The sequence below is a fragment of the Ictalurus furcatus genome, chromosome 6 (assembly GCF_023375685.1).
Source record: "Ictalurus furcatus strain D&B chromosome 6, Billie_1.0, whole genome shotgun sequence".
Lineage (NCBI taxonomy): Eukaryota > Metazoa > Chordata > Actinopteri > Siluriformes > Ictaluridae > Ictalurus > Ictalurus furcatus.
The window spans coordinates 24,911,724-24,930,501 of NC_071260.1; the positions used below are offsets into that span (position 1 = coordinate 24,911,724).

At 39.2% G+C, this 18,778-nt stretch overlaps 2 protein-coding genes across 2 annotated transcripts; one reads left to right on the forward strand and one right to left on the reverse strand.

Moving 5' to 3' along the window:
• Positions 1-218: 218 nt before the first annotated feature.
• slc23a3 (solute carrier family 23 member 3) lies at positions 219-10,623 on the forward strand. The gene is made up of 12 exons (XM_053626051.1): positions 219-535; positions 5,944-6,080; positions 6,188-6,258; positions 6,391-6,464; positions 7,308-7,489; positions 7,705-7,804; positions 8,403-8,601; positions 8,764-9,047; positions 9,225-9,330; positions 9,414-9,581; positions 9,684-9,779; positions 10,343-10,623. The coding sequence occupies exons 1-12, from the start codon at positions 404-406 to the stop codon at positions 10,579-10,581; spliced, it is 1,788 nt and encodes a 595-aa protein (XP_053482026.1). The 5' UTR covers positions 219-403; the 3' UTR covers positions 10,582-10,623.
• Positions 10,624-10,767: 144 nt separating this feature from the next.
• Positions 10,768-17,717, reverse strand: ihha (Indian hedgehog signaling molecule a). The gene is made up of 3 exons (XM_053627264.1): positions 17,202-17,717; positions 14,770-15,031; positions 10,768-12,468 (listed from the first exon to the last, which is right to left on the reverse strand). Exons 1-3 carry the CDS (start codon positions 17,499-17,501, stop codon positions 11,789-11,791), a joined length of 1,242 nt encoding a protein of 413 aa, XP_053483239.1. The 5' UTR covers positions 17,502-17,717; the 3' UTR covers positions 10,768-11,788.
• Between the last annotated feature and the right edge of the window lie 1,061 nt (positions 17,718-18,778).

Here is an 18,778-nt window from a genome sequence, read left to right on the forward strand (position 1 = left end):
TTTTTTAAAAGTATATATTATATTAACATGACAAATCAAATGTCATATTGTTACTGTAAAGCAGTAAAACACTGACTATTTGCAGCAACAAAAAAAAAATTAAATATCACAGCCATAAAATCTTCAGTTCAATGTTCTTGTTATCCTGAGAGAGGATAATGATTAAGTGGAAACATCCAGTTAGTTATCACAAACAATTCAGCTTTCACAATCCTGGAGTCAAAGGTCATCATATGATTTAAACCACACACAGTAACAGAGAGATAGAGGCCTTTCTTTGAAGGCATATAGTCCTGTAGTAATATAGTCTCCTAAAGGGATTCAGTTCATACTGAAAGCGAAAGCTGCATGACTAAAAGAGGAATTACTCTATGCTGACCTGGAGCAGAATTGTGAAGTGGAAATGGTGAAGCCAGACAGACGTAAGTGGATCGCAAGATGTCCTCAACAGGACTTCAATGAAGCCAACACACTGAAGAGTCTTAAAGTGGACTGCCATCCTCCGCTCTTGCTAAATATAGCCTTGGCACTGCAGGTAGGATGTGTTGTATTTCATTTTGCCTCTGCCAGAAAGGCTTGCCAAAGAATCACTTTGTTCAATTAGGTATTACATTATTATTTAGACTAGCAACTGTGTACCAGACTAAAACCATTTCTACCACTTACATTTATTTTTTTTAAATAACTCCACATTATTATTTTTTTCAATACCTTCAACATATTTGCATACATATGTAGCAGCATTGAATAAAAGTTACTTTAGAAAAAAATATTTTCGAGTCAAATATTAAGTGTGGGAAATTATTTTTTGTGATTTGTTATACTGTACATGGTGTGGGCTGTGCTGTCTCTGATCATGGTCCTCAGTAAAGAAATGCATATAATGAACAATACACTGGGTGTCTATATTAAAAGTTTGAATGATTTCCTACTGGAATTACTTGCTGGAGTGCCTTGTGTGAATATCATATTGTTTGTCAATATTACTATCATGGTAAAGGTATACTTTTGTGTCCTCGATTCAAAACAATTTTCCAGGCCCTTCATAGATATAACACATTTCAATTTTGTTCACTTTCTTTAAACATATCTAATTAGGAGTAATTCATATGTATGTTTAACGAGTCCAACATCAAATGTATAAATAGTGTCATCTATGAGATTTATTTCAATTTGATTAACACAGATTAGTTTCATTTGGGGAGCACCATTTGCGCATGTGCGAGACAGGCTCAGAAAACGCGCCCACAGTGTCAGTGTGTGTCCTCCATTTTGTCATGCTGGCTCTGCAAGGACTGATGCGGCTGATAATCCTGCTTTTGGATATTCGTTGTTGGTAAGTATTTGTTTTTCTGTAGTTAAGTATTAGCCTCACTGTCAGAGATTGTGTATATCATAATGTTGAGTGAAATATGCAACAGCTCTGAAATAGTTAAGTGAGATGAATTGTTCTACGCGTCCCTTCGCTTAAATTCAGACTCACAATGTGCCAATTAGCATTGTCAGTGAGTACTCAATTCCACTTCAGAAGTTTGCTAGCGCAGGGAACAAATGTTAGTAATACAAATTTATTTGTCCGAGTATAAGGAAGTATGCCTCGTATTTTTTCCAAGCACCTTTTTCCATCTTGCAGAACTAGCTAGCTAGACAACCGCGGTAAGGTTGGTTTTATATTGGACATTCACTGCACATTTAGTGAACATTTAGTTCACCTCACCTCCAGATCTGAGTCGTTCTTTCATATTTGTCATGTCTGATCCCCGGAAACAGAAATGATTAATTCACCTCCCGAGTCTTCGGGTTCGAGTAAATCGTTCATCAAGTCACAGCTCCATAGGCTGAATACAGTGGGGCTGTGACGTGATGAACGAACGACTCAAACCCAAAGACTCAAGAGCTAAACTAATCATTTCTATATCCTGTACAGAACCTATGGGGATGTTGCTGCGCGTGCGTGATCAACACAAAATGAATGAATCACTCTCTGATCTAACTCGTTGTTCCCGAGTCATATTAAAGATTCGTTCAAAATGAACAAATCATTCATGAACGACACATCACAAATAGTCATCTACTTCACAGGATATCTAATATACTGCAGTGTTAGGATACAGTATGGATTCAGTATTTGTTTATTTTTTTTATAGAATATATTTTATTAATGATTGTTAATGATGTACATTTTTATTACAGATATAAATTTATTGTGCCATATAAAACCCATGGTTAGTCTTAGCAACTACAGCAAAATGCTGTTTTTATTGCTAAAAAAAATTCTGGAAACAAATAGAAATGAAATTCAATTTTTACGATTCACACTGTATTATACTCCATTCTTCTTATCAAAGACAACTCTGCTTTGAAAATAATCAAGGTTTTTTTTTTTGTTGTTGTTGTTTAAAAAAGAAAAATAATTAAAATCCAATAACTTCTTGCTTATAGGAGTTACACATGTAAAACCAAATGTACTATGATACAGCTCATTATGGCTATCAAGTACAGCAAATAGAATTTGAAATCTCAGTTTTTAAATAATTTTTATTTGATTATAATTTAAAAATAAAAAACACATTTTTATGATGCTTTTTTTTATTATGGAAAAGACAAAAATTATAAAGACTCAGTAACTTTTTGAATGTATGAGGTACACATGTAAAACCAAATGCACTTTGATACAGTCAGTCATTGCTACTAACTATAGCCATTGGTTCATCAACCTCTGTGCTGCACACTTTAGCTCAGCCAGTTCTGTGGCATCCTTGACATTTTATAACCTCGCAAACCCAACATATTAAGATTTAACACACTAGTTGTTAAAATGATTTATATGTGTCTTCTGTGAAATTCTGTGTAATTAATTTTTCATTTATTTTCTATATGTATTATGGAGAGTATATGTAATATGTATTATTATGTTATGCTATTCTCTAAATACATGCATAGTAATGCACAAAAACATACCGGTTCTCAACGTTAGTAATATATCTGCAGTTGTGTTTGTGCCCATTGTGATACCTTTTACTGTATAGTACACCAGTTAGCATACACTTGAGTCAAAGAACAAATTTCAGTGAAGGCTGAAATTCTACAGAATAACATGAAAACCACATCTAAATGTAGTTTTTTTTTTTTTAAATTAATGATCATCAACATGCCCAAGCACAATAAAGTAGTTAGTCTCTTCAAAAATATTAAAGGTATTCAAAACAGTTGAACAGAATGTAAAATATATTAAAAACAGATAAATACACATAAAAGGCAAAAAAAAAAAATAATAATGTTTAAGTGTTTTCTCTGTATTCCAATCCCCTGTTTAATATTGATCCGACAATGATACAAAATAAAGGTTTAAATTCGTCTGAAATCACTTTAATTATTTGTGAGAAGTGTAAAATGTGACATATTAAGTGAATATAAAGTTGGAAAATAGTGTTCAAATGTACTTTAGAGGAGGTCTATGAACTTTCAAGTACTTGTTCCCACTCCTAATATAAATCTTCTCTTTCACAGTGTGATGAATGTCACGAAGTGAATGTGGCAACCTCCTAGTGATAGTAAGTCATTTTTGGTCAAATAATCTGATTTACTTATGTCATTTGTTAAATATGGTATCTAACAATACTTCTTTATTCTTCTTTTTAGGATTGTGAATGTGGCAGTATAAGGAATCCAAACTGCAACTAGATTTCTACATAAATATGACCTAAAACAACATCAGATTTTCACACAAGTACTAAAAGTAGATAAAGAGAACAAATGAAGCAAAATATTGTACTTGGTCATTTATTTATTGAGGAAAATGATCCAATATTACATTTCTATGAGTGGCAAAAGTAAGTGAACCTTTGCTTTCAGTATCTTGTGTGACCCCCTTGTGCAGCAATAACTGCAACTAAACATTTCCAGTAACTGTTGATCAGTCCTGCACGTCGGCTTGGAGGAATTTCAGCCCATTCCTCAGTACAGAACAGCTTCAACTCTGGGATGTTGGTGGGTTTCCTCACATGAACTGCTTGCTTCAGGTCTTTCCACGACATATCTATTGGATTAAAGTCCGGACTTTGACTTGGCCGTTCCAAAACATTAACTTTATTCTTCTTCAACCATTGTTTTGTAGAATGACTTGTGTGTTTAGGGTCGTTGTCTTGCTGCATGACCAACTTTCTCTTGAGATTCAGTTCATGGACAGATCTCCTGAGGTTTTCCTTCATAATTTGCTGGTATAATTCAGAATTCATTGTTCCATCAATGATGGCAACTCGTCCTGGCCCAGATGCGGTAAAACAGGCCCAAACCATGACACTACTACCACCATATTTCACAGATGGGATAAGGTTCTTATGTTGGAATGCAGTGTTTTCCTATCTCCAAACATAGTGATTCTCATTTAAATAAAAAAAAAAATTCTATTTTGGTCTCATCCATCCACAAAGTTTTTTTTTCCAATATCCTTCTGGCTTGTCCGTGTGATCTTTAGCAAACTGCAGAAGGGCAGCAATGTTATTTTTGTAGAGCAGTGATGTTCTTCTTGCAACCCTGCCATGCACACCAGTGTTGTTCAGTATTCTCCTGATGGTGGACTCATGAACTATCTATCAGTCTTTGGTAGATCCATGTTCTTTAGATAAAACAGGGCGCTCACTCACACCTTATTGTCATTGCATTGATTTAAATCACCTGACTCTAATTTCATCTTCAAATTAACTGCTAATCCTAGAGGTTCACATACTTTTGCCACTTACAGATATGTAATCTTGGATCATTTTCCTCAATAAATAATTGAGCAAGCATAATATTTTTGTCTTATTTGGGTTCTGTTTATCTACTTTTAGGACGTGTGAAAATCTGAGGTCATATTCATGTGGAAATATATAAAATTCTAAAGAGTTCAAACTTTCAAGCACCACTGTATTTGTTACTTTTATTCTTGATGGTCAAGTTTATTTTGTCTTTGCATTATTATTGATAGTCAAGTTTATTTTAACTTTGGCTTTCCACTGACCTGTTCATGTGTTGTTCATGCAGAGAAATGCAAATTTCCAGACCAAAAAAAAGGTTTATAAATGTGTGCTTTGACTGTCACAATTACTAACGGTATGGTTGTTTGCCATTAATTAACTGTATTGCCAACTGTATACCTGTTGTATACTTGTTTTATGTGTTTTAAATAAAAACATCTGAACCATGTTCTCTCTTGTCTCTATATAGGGGGAATAAAATTAGAAGGATTTCTATCTAATAATTTATTTTCCATTTAAATGTTTTAGTTTGAGTTTGACAAGCATAAAAAAATGACTTTATAAATGCATTTAAACTGTATTTTATCAAATTAAGTTGGACCAACTCAATTGTATTTCATTGCATGAATCAGTTTTTTTTATGAGTTAGGGCTATAAGTATTTATTGGATGGAAATCCTGCCCTCAATTCAATTGTGTTCATCCAATGAGTTTGTTTTGTGTGTGTGTGTGTGTGTGTGTGTGTGTGTGTGTGTGTGTGTGTGTGTGTGTGTGTGTGTGCAAAAGCGTGAAAGCTTAATTTAACTATGTATTTGAGTGACCTGACCTTAAATGTTCAGTGTTTGTCAGATTTGGGATCTAAATGATATCATCTATTTTTTTTTCCTTTGCAAATCATTGATACAGTAAAACCTTCAAACTAACAATGTCACATCTTGTGTTAATGATTAAATGTACTATATACACACAACAGTTAACAGCTACCTTAACATTATGCCATTCTGTGATTTACACTTCCATCCAATAATAATACCAAAGTTTAACATTCTTTTATGTAAACCAAAGGACCAGATCTCCTCTGTTCTCTTTCCAAATTTAACTCCTGTAACTCCTGTACTTATAAAATATAAAATAATGTATATAAAATAATGTATCGTTGATTTAAAAAAAGGTTTTTAACAATCTCTCTCTCTCTCTCTCTGCAGCATGTTATGGTCCATGCGTCTCTGTGTGCATTGGTGGTTGGGGCATTAGTGCCTCAGGCTGAGAAGGAAAAGACAGCTGCCTCTGTGTTCTTTTACTCTGGTGTTTCTACACTCCTTCAGACATGTTTTGGATCATGGTAAACACTTTCTTTCGACTCCCCCCCCCCCCCCCTCTCTCTTTCACTCTCCTACTCCTTCTATGGTCAGTGTGTAACATTGCATATGCTGTCTATCTTATTCACAGTTTGCCATTGATCCAGGCTCCATCGCTAGACTTCCTGGTTCCAGCTCTTGTCTTGCTTTGTGCACGGGCAGGTCGGTCCCCAGTACCATACCTTTTTTTAAACCAATTGAATCAGGATTTATGGTGCATTTCAGTCTCTCAGCAATCTGAATCATAATTGTAAGTCATTCTTCATGTATGTTAATTAGGTTCTGTTTCTGCAGAGAGTCATGCAGCCTGCAGGGGGCAGTGTGATCAATCAGAGCAGTTTGAGGTTCCGGCACACCAACTGAGAGAGGTGCTGCACTGCTGTCCGTGGTCCTGAACCCTCAGACCACCCCTCTTCCTATTATCTCATAGCATCAGCTCCACGTACTGTAAAATAAATAAATAAAAATTCACTTTAAAATGATATTCAGACATTTCTGCTCCTCACACTGTAAACAGTGGTTTATAAGATACTCTATAATTGATATATATATCAAAGACATACACTTTAGTTTACAATCCCCAGGAAGAACACTCTCACGCTTTCCTTGTTTAACATGTAACATTCTCCTGGAAGCATGGCATTAAAAAGTTGGGGCAGAGTTTTTGTTTTAAGTTGCATAATTACTGGAGATAGTACCCATCTGAGACCTGGAATCAGTATCGGGCTGATGTCAGCAAAACAAATGGTGGATCAGATATCAGAGAAAAAAAGAATGAATTTTATTCAATCCTGTTTAAATTGGATTTGGAAAAGTTTATATATAAAGTATACTGTTTACATATGAGATATGTTTTTTTTTAATTATATTTATGCTTTATTGTGTTTGCAGTGTAAGGGCTTAAAAACATTTTAAAGTTTTGTAGTTTTTAGAGAGAAAAAATCGGATGAGTATTGATGAAGGTTTCATTATCAGTATTGGAAAAGAAAAAGTGATATCATTCTATGTTTAATAATTATCCCTTAGAGTAAAGCTTTACAGTTGCACTACATAAACATTTCAACATGCACTTCGGTGTCAAGGAATGATACAGTTACTCTTTTTTTTTTAATGAGAGTGAAGTGTTTGTACCTTAAAATCCTAGTTTAGTGGCTTTTTTTTCTGAGAACATTTACTGATTCATCCTTCTGTCCCTGTGTGTGTGTGTTTAGTTGCAGGGCATGGCTGTAGTAGCAGGACTGGTGCAGTTGTCAGCGGGTTTGTGTGGTGTGGGTGGAGCCATGCTGACCCGATGTGGTCCACTCGTCCTCGCTCCTGTGTGTTGCATGCTGGGATTCTCCATCTACAGAGAGGCAGCTCTGCTCTGCTCAGACCACTGGGGCTTTGCTCTTCTGTGAGCATCACTTAATGTTTAGATGGGCTGTTTATTTAGGGCATGGTGGTGATGTTGCATGTGCATGTGATAATTATTATGCAAGCTTTTGAAACTCTTGTTTATTAATAATTACATGATTTTATTGAATTCATGTAGTTAAATTAAAAGAATTAGGTTAGGTATCTGCAGAGCTCAAATACGAATAAACACATGTACTGTTCTTTTGTTTTCAGGACTGTGGTTTTGCTGGTGTGTCTGTCTCAGCACCTGCGTTGTTGGACACTCTCTGCCCATCTAAAGCTCCCGCTGTACCCTGCCATCAGTATGCTCTCAGTGAGAAAAACTTTACATACATCAAGTTTACATGACCGCACAGTGGCTTAGTAGTTAGCACGTTCGCCTCACACCTCCAGGGTCAGGGGTTCGATTCCCACCATGGCCCTGTGTGTGTGGAGTTTGCATGTTCTCCCCGTGCTGCAGGGGTTTCCTCCGGGTACTCTGGTTTCCTCCCCCAATCCAAAGACATGCATGGTAGGCTGATGGGCATGTCTAAAGTGTCTGTAGTGTATGAATGGGTGTGTGAGTGTGTACGTGATCGTGCCCTGCGTTGTGCCCAATGCTCCCTGGGATAAGCTCCAGGTTTCCCTGTGACCCTGAAAAGGAGTAAGCGGTAGAAGATGGATTTATTTTATAGCATTTTCTAGTCTAAAACATTAGAAGGTCAAAACAAAGACTTTATGATAAAAGGCACTACAGAAGCGATTTAAATCACTAATTAATTAACTACAAATCTATGAGAATTACTAAGAATAAAAAAACATATTTAAACAAGTATTTTAACTTAAAATAGTTAAATTTTTTATCATATTTTAAAAATATTGTTGTATATCGCTTAGGGTTATATTAACATCCTCTGTGTGCTTGTGTGAAGGTGTTGCTGTCTGTGCTGTTGGTGTGGGTTGTGTGTGCTGCTCTTCAACACTGCGGACGCATCACTCCTCATTCTGCATCCGAACTGCTTTTCAAGGATGATTTAAATGCAACCCCATTTCAGGACTGGACGACTGCAAATTCATCTAACCTGCTTTCTCCAGATCCAAAAGCAGCGTGGTTTATCCTGCCATTACCAGGTATTCTTACATGGATGATGATACATAAAGAAGACACTGATTTTGTGATTTTGGGGGGGTTGCTCTAGTTTGCCTGAAAAAATAAACTTTACTGATCGTATTTGTATAAGGTTTTTGCAACACTAAATTCCAATAAACTAAAACTTTCCCCAGTATGATTCATATGGCCGATTTATGTCTCCTTTCTACATACAGGTCTTGGGCTCCCCCTCCTGTCTGGTGACAGTATTGCAGCAGGAATTGCAGCAGGGTTGTCGTCTTGTATCAGCTCCCAGGCGGTGTATGTGTTAACAGCCCGGCTCCTGAAAGCTCCCACCCCTCCCGCACAGGCGTGTAACAGGGGGGTGAGTGTAGAGGGGCTGAGCAGCGTGCTCGCCGGGCTGATGGGGGTGCCGGTGGGGCTCTGCAGCAGTGTGCCCAATGCTTGTATGACCAGCCTTAGCCAGGTACAATAGAAAACCTTCCAATGTTTCCTCAGTGCATCACAGTCCTAAGCAAGGGATCATTTGAAACCTTCTGCATGTACTTTACAGATTGAGATCTTTAGTTATCTTTTATACTAATGAATGCTCTCATGTCTCTCTTTGCCCTAACCCCCCCCCCCCCATGTTTTTCTCTTTCAGTGTGGCTCTCGGGCCACAGTGCAGCTCGCTGCTGTGATGCTGATGGTTCTGGGTCTGTTCCTACAACTAACTCAGCTGCTCACTTCAGTCCCTCTGGCTATTCACGGTGATCATCCTCTCACGCTCACACTCTCCTCATAACTGTAAACTCATACCTTTGAATGTATTCATTTATCTCATCATTTCAAGGTGCTGTGCTCAGTGTGACTTACACAGTGGCTGCGGCGACAGGAATAACGTACCTCCAGTACACAGACGTGGACTCAGGGCGCAACATTTTCAACACAGGCTTCACAGTGTTCATGTCTTTAGTGCTTCCTCGCTGGTTCAGAATGCAGTCTGGATTTATCTACACTGGTAGGATGAAGACATTAAAATGTTCTCTCACTGGAAAACAGGGTAATTTTATCATTGTGGATGGAGTGCATTCATTTTGTTTTCTTATCTTTCTGCATTTAGGTGTACACAGTCTTGATATATTTTTGCAGTCTTGTCTGATGCTGCCTGTGTTTTTAGTTAGCCTCTTGGCCTTTCTTCTAGACCACACAGTTTCAGGTACTAAACACACACATTAATGTAAAATACAGTGTAATTTATCAAATCGCTTGACTTTTCCATTGAAATACATGGATAGAATGTGTCTCTCTCTCTCTCTCTCTCTCTCTCTCTCTCTCACACACACACACACACACATACACACACACACAAACATTGCAGGTATACACTGTAGGGCCCCTTTCTCTCCCTCACTGACTTCACTTTATTTTCTTTCTCCTTCTTTCTATTTTCTCTTCTCTCCTTTTCTTTTTAATGCTATTCTTATATGCTCTCTCACTATTGTTATTCTCCAGCTCTTTCATTCCTTTTTTGTCCTTTGTTGTGCTCTCTTTGCCATAATTTTTCTATTTCTTTCTTTTCTTTCCTAATTTCTTTGCCTTTTTTTTGTTTCTTTTCTTCATTCTCTTGATGTCCATCTCCATCACAATAATTATTATTGTTGTTGTTGTTACTCTTATGATTATTATTATTAATAATAATACTACTACTACCACCACCACCACCATTAATAATAATAATAATAATCTGTTCCTTAACACATATCTCATTTTGTGATCCAGGTACCCTGTCTGAGAGGGGGCTTGAACAAGATCAGAGCACTAGGAAGATACAATCATTAGCCGATAAGCCACAAGAAAACAGCCAAAGCCTAGTGACTGTGTACGATCCGCCACAACCCGTGAGGAAAGTGCTGGACTTGCCCGGTCTCCGTAACTTTCCTTTTTGTGCCTGCAGGAGTTTGGAGCTGGAAAAAATCACAGTGGCGTCTGCAGAGATGTCGAGCTTATTACCTCAGTAGACTGAAATACAGCATGTTGCTGATAAAGCTGAACTGCATCAAATATATTTTTATGTTGCACTTTATGTTATCATAATGTTTGTCTATGAAAAGCATGATGCAACATCTGGCTGTGTCTACTATCATATTCCATATCATAACCATGGAAGTTGTAACAGGAAAAGAAAAAATGGAGGGGCACCCACATATTTCCATATAGTTTAATTTTGAAAAATAGATCTTTAAATATTTTTTATGAACATATAATTTTGACATCTTTTTGGTAAAAAGTTAATAATGCCACAAAAAAAGGTAAATAAAGCACGCCAGATTGTGAGTATCACTCCATAAAGCATACATAGGGAATTAGCATACTGAGCATTTACATAGGATGCTGAACAGGCTGCTCTCTGACACATCTGTACTGAGTGAAGTTAATAAATAGTAAGTAGCACAGTATAGCTTAATTAATATAGCTAAAGTTTTACCCCTTGTGTATGCTATATGTAGAAATACAGTGTACAATGTGACTATTAAATACATGATAAAGTTACAAAGAACATTTCCAGCAGGAAAACATGAAACATTACAGCGTTGAAAAGTCTAAGACACAGAGTTTGGACTTGTAAGAGAGGAAAAGGACGTAACAAATAACTTACAGAATGGTACAACATCAGGAGTGAAAATTCCTGACAACTAGCAGATCTGGTAGATTTTTTTTAGTTGCCTTTAGTGATAACTGCATTTGATTGTGTGTCCCAAGCCCATGTTATCTCCATATAACATGTTATTATACTGAAACAGCTACAGTATCAGACAGGCTAAGACTGCGTTCCTATGTCTGAGCTACTGCTTACCTGAGCTAATTTATCTACAGCTTACCTCTGTTGCATTACCTCAGTCAGTATAAGAATGGTTATTAATATCACGTATGCACATATGTGTAGAAGTGTGCGTGTGTTTGTGTTTGTGAGTATGCTCCAGTGTAGGCAATAAAAGATTCATTTCATTCATTTCAAATAGTTTTGCATTGAATATTTTTTACATGTGGGTTTTTGAATAGTTTTGGGGATGTCCTCCAAGTGAGAACATGCCCAGGGAATTACTGCACTCTTCAAGTCTTTAAAGAGAAAAATGTTGTTTTTTTTTGTGGGACAAAAAGTTATTCCATTCTTCCAATTCTCTCATTCTATCTTGATTTCTCTCTTGCGTTTCATTTCTCTCCCTCTCATCTGTCAGAAGCTACCACACTCCAGGGATGAAAGTGTTTCGGGTCGAGTATGTGTGTTCCAATCCAGTGCAGCAGTGAGGAGTACCAGTGCACCCCCTCAGCCTGGTGGCCCATCGGCCCTCCCCAACGATGAAGTGCCCTCAGTGGGCCGAAAGCAATGTGAGCAAGCCAGTGTTCATCCATGGTGGCATAGCAGGAGGACACAATATCATTAACCACGACTGTGCCATGTAGGGTGAGAGGCGCGAACACGCCCATGTCCTCCCGTAGCTGAACCCTAATCACCCGGGACAGCCTTCCTTCTTGTCCCGGTTCCTGAGCCGAAACCACACACTGACCCAGCTGCACTTCGCTGGCGAACACAGTCCTGAGCTGTCCCATGGGCGCTGGCCCTGAGCAGTTCCCCTCAGCCACAAACACGAGGTGGGCAGCAGTGAGGCTTAATGCAGCACCAGACTCTGTCTCTATTGTATAAAACAGTGTGCGGGTGGAGGATTGGCGGTCTAGGAAGGAGATGACCTCGCTGAAGATGAGCTGCCCGCTGCCGTCACCATGCAGTGATGCCAAGATTCGTTCGCCCAGCTGCAGATCCTGCATGGCCTTCCTGCTCCCATTCTCCAGACTGACCAGAGCTCCTCCCGGAAAACAGCCACCTGTCTTAGCAGCCACAGAGTGTTCTTATAAAAAGAGACAGACACATATTTAGAAATGTGTATGATACTCCTAATAAATCAGTAACACTTTTTGGTCAGGGATGCTATAAAAACCCTTCTTAAATTCTAAACGTAAAGCGCAGTCCATTACATTAAGCGGTGTTTGTTAATTTAAGCATGCTGTGATACGTCAACAACACACACTTCACTCCGTCTCTGTCTTTCTGATCCTCTGTCACTCATTTATTTTAAAAAAAACAACAATAAAATGGAAAGTCAGCTACAGTGGCAAAACAACTTTGTGTGCAAGCAAACATTTAAAACACCGTTCTTAAAGCTAATGAGTTTTCTTTTTTCACTCAACTTGAGTCACCGCATAAAAATACAATATAAGCTAATTAATAACCACAGGCCTTTAGCACAGACTCTGCTTCCCTCCTGCTGAAGTTATTGGCTCAGGCTTTGCAAGATGCTATAGGGCCGGCAACGAGAGTCAAGTCTCCGTAGAGCTGAGCACAAATATTTGGGAAAGGTGAGGACCAAGGCCAGGTGATAAGACATGGCTGCGATAAGAGATCTTAAAAAAGGAACAACGGAATAACCATCTGGAAAACAAAGGAGCGGGTTAATCATCTCAAAAGCACTTTAGTAACTTGCTCTACTTTTAACATTCTGTCTCACCCAGTCTCTTGCTCCTTCAGTCTGCTCTCTGCCCTTTCCACACCTACATTATAGGACCCAAAGGTACACATTATGAAACTCAGGTCAGTGTGCTTTTGCTGAATGGTTGAGAGGATATCACATAAGAATATCACTACATCTCATCTCTACAGCACATACTACAAGTTTTGGGAACTAGTAAAAATGTTGCACCTCAAAATAAAAACAAAGGCTTTTAAAGGCTAAAAATAAAATGATAAAGGCACACAAAACCTACAAAAAATCATGTGCTGATTATTTTGCAGCTAACAAGTTCAGATCGACAATCCAATATCATAAATATTCCATTTTTTACTAATCAAATGCCATTTAGTCAATTGCACAAACATGCAGCAGTACTGCTCCTTGCATGGCAGAACACACCTATAAAGGACTTTGATAAGGCAGGCGCAGACAGCAGGGATTGCCTGTGTTTGCACTCCCTATCAGAGTGATAACAAAAGTGCTTCATAAACGTCCACACACAGAAATCTCATTCCTCAACAGGGGCCCAAAACTGACATTTCTCAATGTCTTGTGTGTATGTGTAAAAAGAGTGCAAAAAGAGGTCAAAATATATTGATATGCAACATTGTTTCTGACTGAAATGGACAAATCACCCATTCCAGTGTCACAAAAAATATACAAATAATAGAAGTGTGGAACAAGAATATACAAGTACTGTAGATGGGGAATTTAGGAGGCACAGTATGTCTTAATCTGATCTGCTTCTAACAAAGTAAGGAATTAGCTCTGATTCAGTCAAACATTACTCACAGTGTACAAAAGATGATTTCGATAACGGAGACAATGAGAGAGTTATAACTAGAAAAAAATCCAGTCTTTCCTTCCTGGTTGGTAATTTATTCCCGGATGACATGAGTATGCAGACGTGTTTATGGCCTAATGATGTGGTCTGTTACCTGGTCATCACCTACAGCCCAAGTCTCCCACTTACCTCACCTACTAATGAGAATAGACCACAATACACAACCGGACACACCTGAGCACTACTGACAAACCGGGCACACCCAGGAGTCTATCACGCCAAGCATTTGTGTTTCTGTCGACTCTTGTCATCGAATCTGGTGTGTGCCTAGTCTAGAATGTGTAATATTAACGTGACTAACTGAGCATGGATGTAAATGTATCATAGGCCGAAAGGTACACTTTTCAATTAACAGTCAGCACTTTCCAGCTATTTGTGCATTGCACACTACAGGGTGAGGCATAATTAACTAATCAGCTGGCAGGTAAATAGGCAATGAGTGCAATTTGAACTCTTTTAACAAACAAGTACAAACAGTATTTAATGGTCATTTATTCTAAGGATACAGTTAAGGAGCAGCATTTTATTATGATGATACTGTATATAATGTCACTCAACATGTTTGAGTTTTTAAAAACTTTCTCAAGACAGGATGTCCTTTCCTTTATCTCTCACCCAAGCAATCTGGTTGCTGTAACATTAAGATTGTCAACTTCCCGCTTCTAAAATATTACTGATTATTTATCATAAATCAATATTGCAGCCTTTTCTAATCTAAGAACTGTACATGAGTAAAATGTGATATTCTTATGCCCTTGACATACTGATAGCCTTAAAGTGCGAAGTCTTGTTCATACCTGACTTCACGCTGCAGTGGACGTGTGCTTTGGACTCGTAGTAAACCCAGTCGAAGCCGGCCTCCACCGCTAGCCGCGCCAACATGCCGTATTTATTACGGTCACGGTCAGAGGTGGTGATATCCACTGCTCTGCCTTCATAGTGCAGCGATTCCTCAAAGTGATTGCCATCTTCATCCCAGCCCTCAGTGACCCTCAGCTTCACACCTGGCCACATGTTCATGACGGAGATGGCCAGCGAGTTCAGCTTGTCCTTACAACGCTGCAAAATCAGACATACTTGTGTCAGGATTATACATGTAAGATGGAAAATGCAGATCTCTGGAAACTAGAGCACTGCAGGTCTGTTTCATCATTACTAAGACTAAGCATTGGCCTAATTCTGTCCAGAAAAAAAGTGTAGTAGTAGTGCATAAGCAAATTCTAAATGCAAAAGCCAGTGTTTAAAGTAAGAAGTATCCACTAGTAGCTACATATTTGGCTTTACATAATTATATAAGATCAACAATATTTATGCCAAATGCTGCAAGTGAGGGAATTGGAAAGGGGACAAAACAAGGAAATAGTAAGTGGGACTGTAACACAAAGAAAATTTAGCTCACAGTATTAGAGCACAATATGTTGACACGCAATCAACAAGTGATAAGTAAAGCACAAAGGTCACTGTCAGAGATGGTCAAAGTTTATGATCATAGCAACACATAAAAGTGCTTAAGTAGGATTTATTGCAGATTCAAGGAAATTTCACATGGAAACATAATATGCAAGGATTATATAAACATCTGCACCCCTTTATTCATGCGCTCTAAATGTCTAACCTATAATAGAAATGTGAAATATATTGCATATGAAATTCTCTTGAATTCTGTAAGTACACATCTTCATACCTTATCCTACTGTTCAGAGAATTGTGCTTCTTTTCTGGGTTAATACTTTGTGCCAAATGCCAAGCAGTTACATATTTTTTCTTCCTCAAACACCTGAGCAAACCACAGTGGCAAGATGGTTTCATCAAGGTATAACAGCAGGTTTGTTTTTCCCAAAGACCTGTTTTACAGTGTCATACTTTTATTCATTCGTCATTTTACAAAAGAAAACCTAGAAAACCTTTTAAAAATACGAACAAAACGTTTTTTGCTTTTGACATACTTTGACATTTTCAAGTTTTTATATGCCTGGTATATTAGTCATATTTTAATTTTTATTATAGAAACAAGCAGACACTGCCAACACACAGAACATAAACACGACAGTCTGCTATTTTCAGCAATATTTGTTCTGAAAGCAAAAAACCACAACGACTTTCTATTTTTTTTTATTCTTGACGTAACTGTCAGATGGTTTATGGTCTCTAAATGAGGCATATAAGATGCTCTAGAATGTCATGTGTTACCAAATGATGGTGTTTTGCTCAGTTTGTGTGCTGGTATAGTTAATACAGGGTTTTGTGTTGTTGTTGTTGTTATATCAATATACCCGTCATGGTAAAGCATTTACCTCCTTGCGGGTGACCAACCTATATTTTTAAATGAAATCATTTTAAAGTAATCAACATGGATGCATTTAGGAACCTAGGGGAAGATAATAGTAGATGTGTTGTTTAATCAACTGTACCAGCTATATGATACTCAACTATTTTGGTGTAGACAACCTCCTTTTACATGTGTTAGATCAAGCGTTGACCATCCAATTCCATGTAATTCAATCATGTTTATATCCAAAGCTCTTATTAAGTGGGAAAAAACTGTGAATATAGCCTATAAGACCTGTAAAAGAATTCACTGACATTCAAAGGCTGTTATAACTTAACAACTGCATAAGTGATTCACAAAAGGAAAAGACGGGATGAATAAAACAGGATTTATAACAGAAATAGGGTATTATGCTTATATGGTTCTCTAGTAAAACCTTTGCAGATAAGCAATTAAATGAATAATCTTTTTAATTAAACTAATCTGAATCAGCTCCAGCCAGGTGCAAACACTTTAGAGTTAATACTGCAGGTGTTTACTCAGTGAAGGAGGTTTGCAGTGTAAAAGTATGAAGTCCAAAAAAAAAAAAAGTACTGTAATACTTAGTTAAATATAAAACAGAGACATGCCGCTCATGTCCCACTGAAAATGACAGCTGTGGTTTAAACTGCTTGACTGTAACCTATGGTGCTGAATGAACAGTGTGACTATGAATTCAGTACAGGGGGATTCTCAATGCTGAAGAAGCGTTCAGAAAGATCAATCCCCCCCTTTAACGTGGCCCAGATGAAAGCAGCGGCGATCGATAGCAGCGCTTCTCTAAAGCCTTAAACGCGGAGCAAAGGGCGAGGAAAGATAGACACACACACGGAGCGGTGCGCGGCTGCTCCAAATGCGCCGTGTAACCGGATCCCCGGCGCCGAGCGCATCTCCTAATGGACCAGTAATCGAATCGCTTACCTGGGTCATGAGCCGGTCCGCGCCCGTGTTCTCCTCATCCTTGAAGATGATGTCGGGGTTGTAGTTGGGCGTGAGCTCCTTGAAGCGCTCCGAGTTCCTCGTGATCTTGCCGTCGAGTCTGCCGCTAGCGCCCAGAGTCTTCTCGGCCACGTTCGGGCTGAATTGCTTGTAGTTGAGCGGCGTGAGTTTCTTGGGAGGCCGCCGCTTGCCGTAGCCCCTGCCCGGGCCGCACGCTTCGCTCACCGGGGCGCAGATCAGCGCGCAGGCGACCAGGAGCCCCAGCACCGCGGGAACACGCATTACCCCCTCTCAAAACAAAAAAGCCCCCAAACACGGAGTGCTACGGGGGCCACGGGTCAAGGGTGAAACTCAAACTGTCCCCCTTCCTCCGCACTCCCCTTTAAGCTCCTTATTCCCTCACAGGAGCGGGGTAAATAAATTGAGGGATCTTTAATTCCTTATTGCTTTTATCCTCGTCATCGTCTGTGCGTAAAAAGTACGCGCGGTCTACGGCGAGGTTGTCATGCGTCGCAAGGGGAAAACGTCAGAACAAAAGCAAGATCCAGTGGTGCCGAGAGGACAGTGCCTCTCCATACGCACTGACGGTAAACAGCGAGATGAAAATGAGTCCATTTATTTCGAGAATACACTGGAATCCTGGTAAGTCCGTTTATTTAACTTAGCGGAGAGATTCGGGAAGCGGCGCGCAGTGATAGACTGACAGGGTGCGCAGTGAAGACTGTGAGGAGGAATCCTCATGTTCTGCGCTCGTCTTTGCCTTCTGGCGTACTTCGTCCACTCGTCTCTGGAGCTGGAGTGATCAGTAAAGAAAGCAGTAAAGACCGCGCCCTGGCGCTCCTGCACTCCTACCCCTATGCTGCCCGCCTGCGCCACTCCTCCTCCCCCGCGATACACACCGGCTCTGCCACGGACCGCCGATTCGGCCGCTCTGTTACACACACACACACACACACACATACACGCACGCACGCAAGCACGCCGCTGATGCAGCAGGACTGTTGTTGTTTCCCACTTTGTGTACTATACCACAGTTTTTTTCCAACCTCTACATTGATTACTGAAGTGCACTTGGTTTCATGCGCGGATCGGCGCGCAGTGTTGTGGCCCTGAGTCACCTCAAACCTCAGACTAACAGCAGCCTTCGTTTCCTCCTCCTCCTCCTACACTGACCCGGTGAGCGTGCGCACACGTGAGTACATATACAAATGGCACACACACACACACACACACACACACACATTGATTGCACTGATCCCGAGAATGAAATCCAATGTTTTAATTCATTTTATTTATTAAAATGAGCCGTGTGTCTAGGTTCTAGGTTCTGAGGTGGCCAAGTGTGCATCTGCCACACTAAAGGGTTGCACCATCCAAGTATATGTAAGACAAGAATTGTTTTGGGTGCAAATGAATGGGCACATAATTACATTATTGTATTAGCTAAAGTACAGTATCCATTATGATGATTTAAATAAGCATGGAGTCAGATTGATTCATTATCTGCAGCCTGCATGAAGTCTGCATACACAGGATTAATAGACCTCTCAGAGATGTGG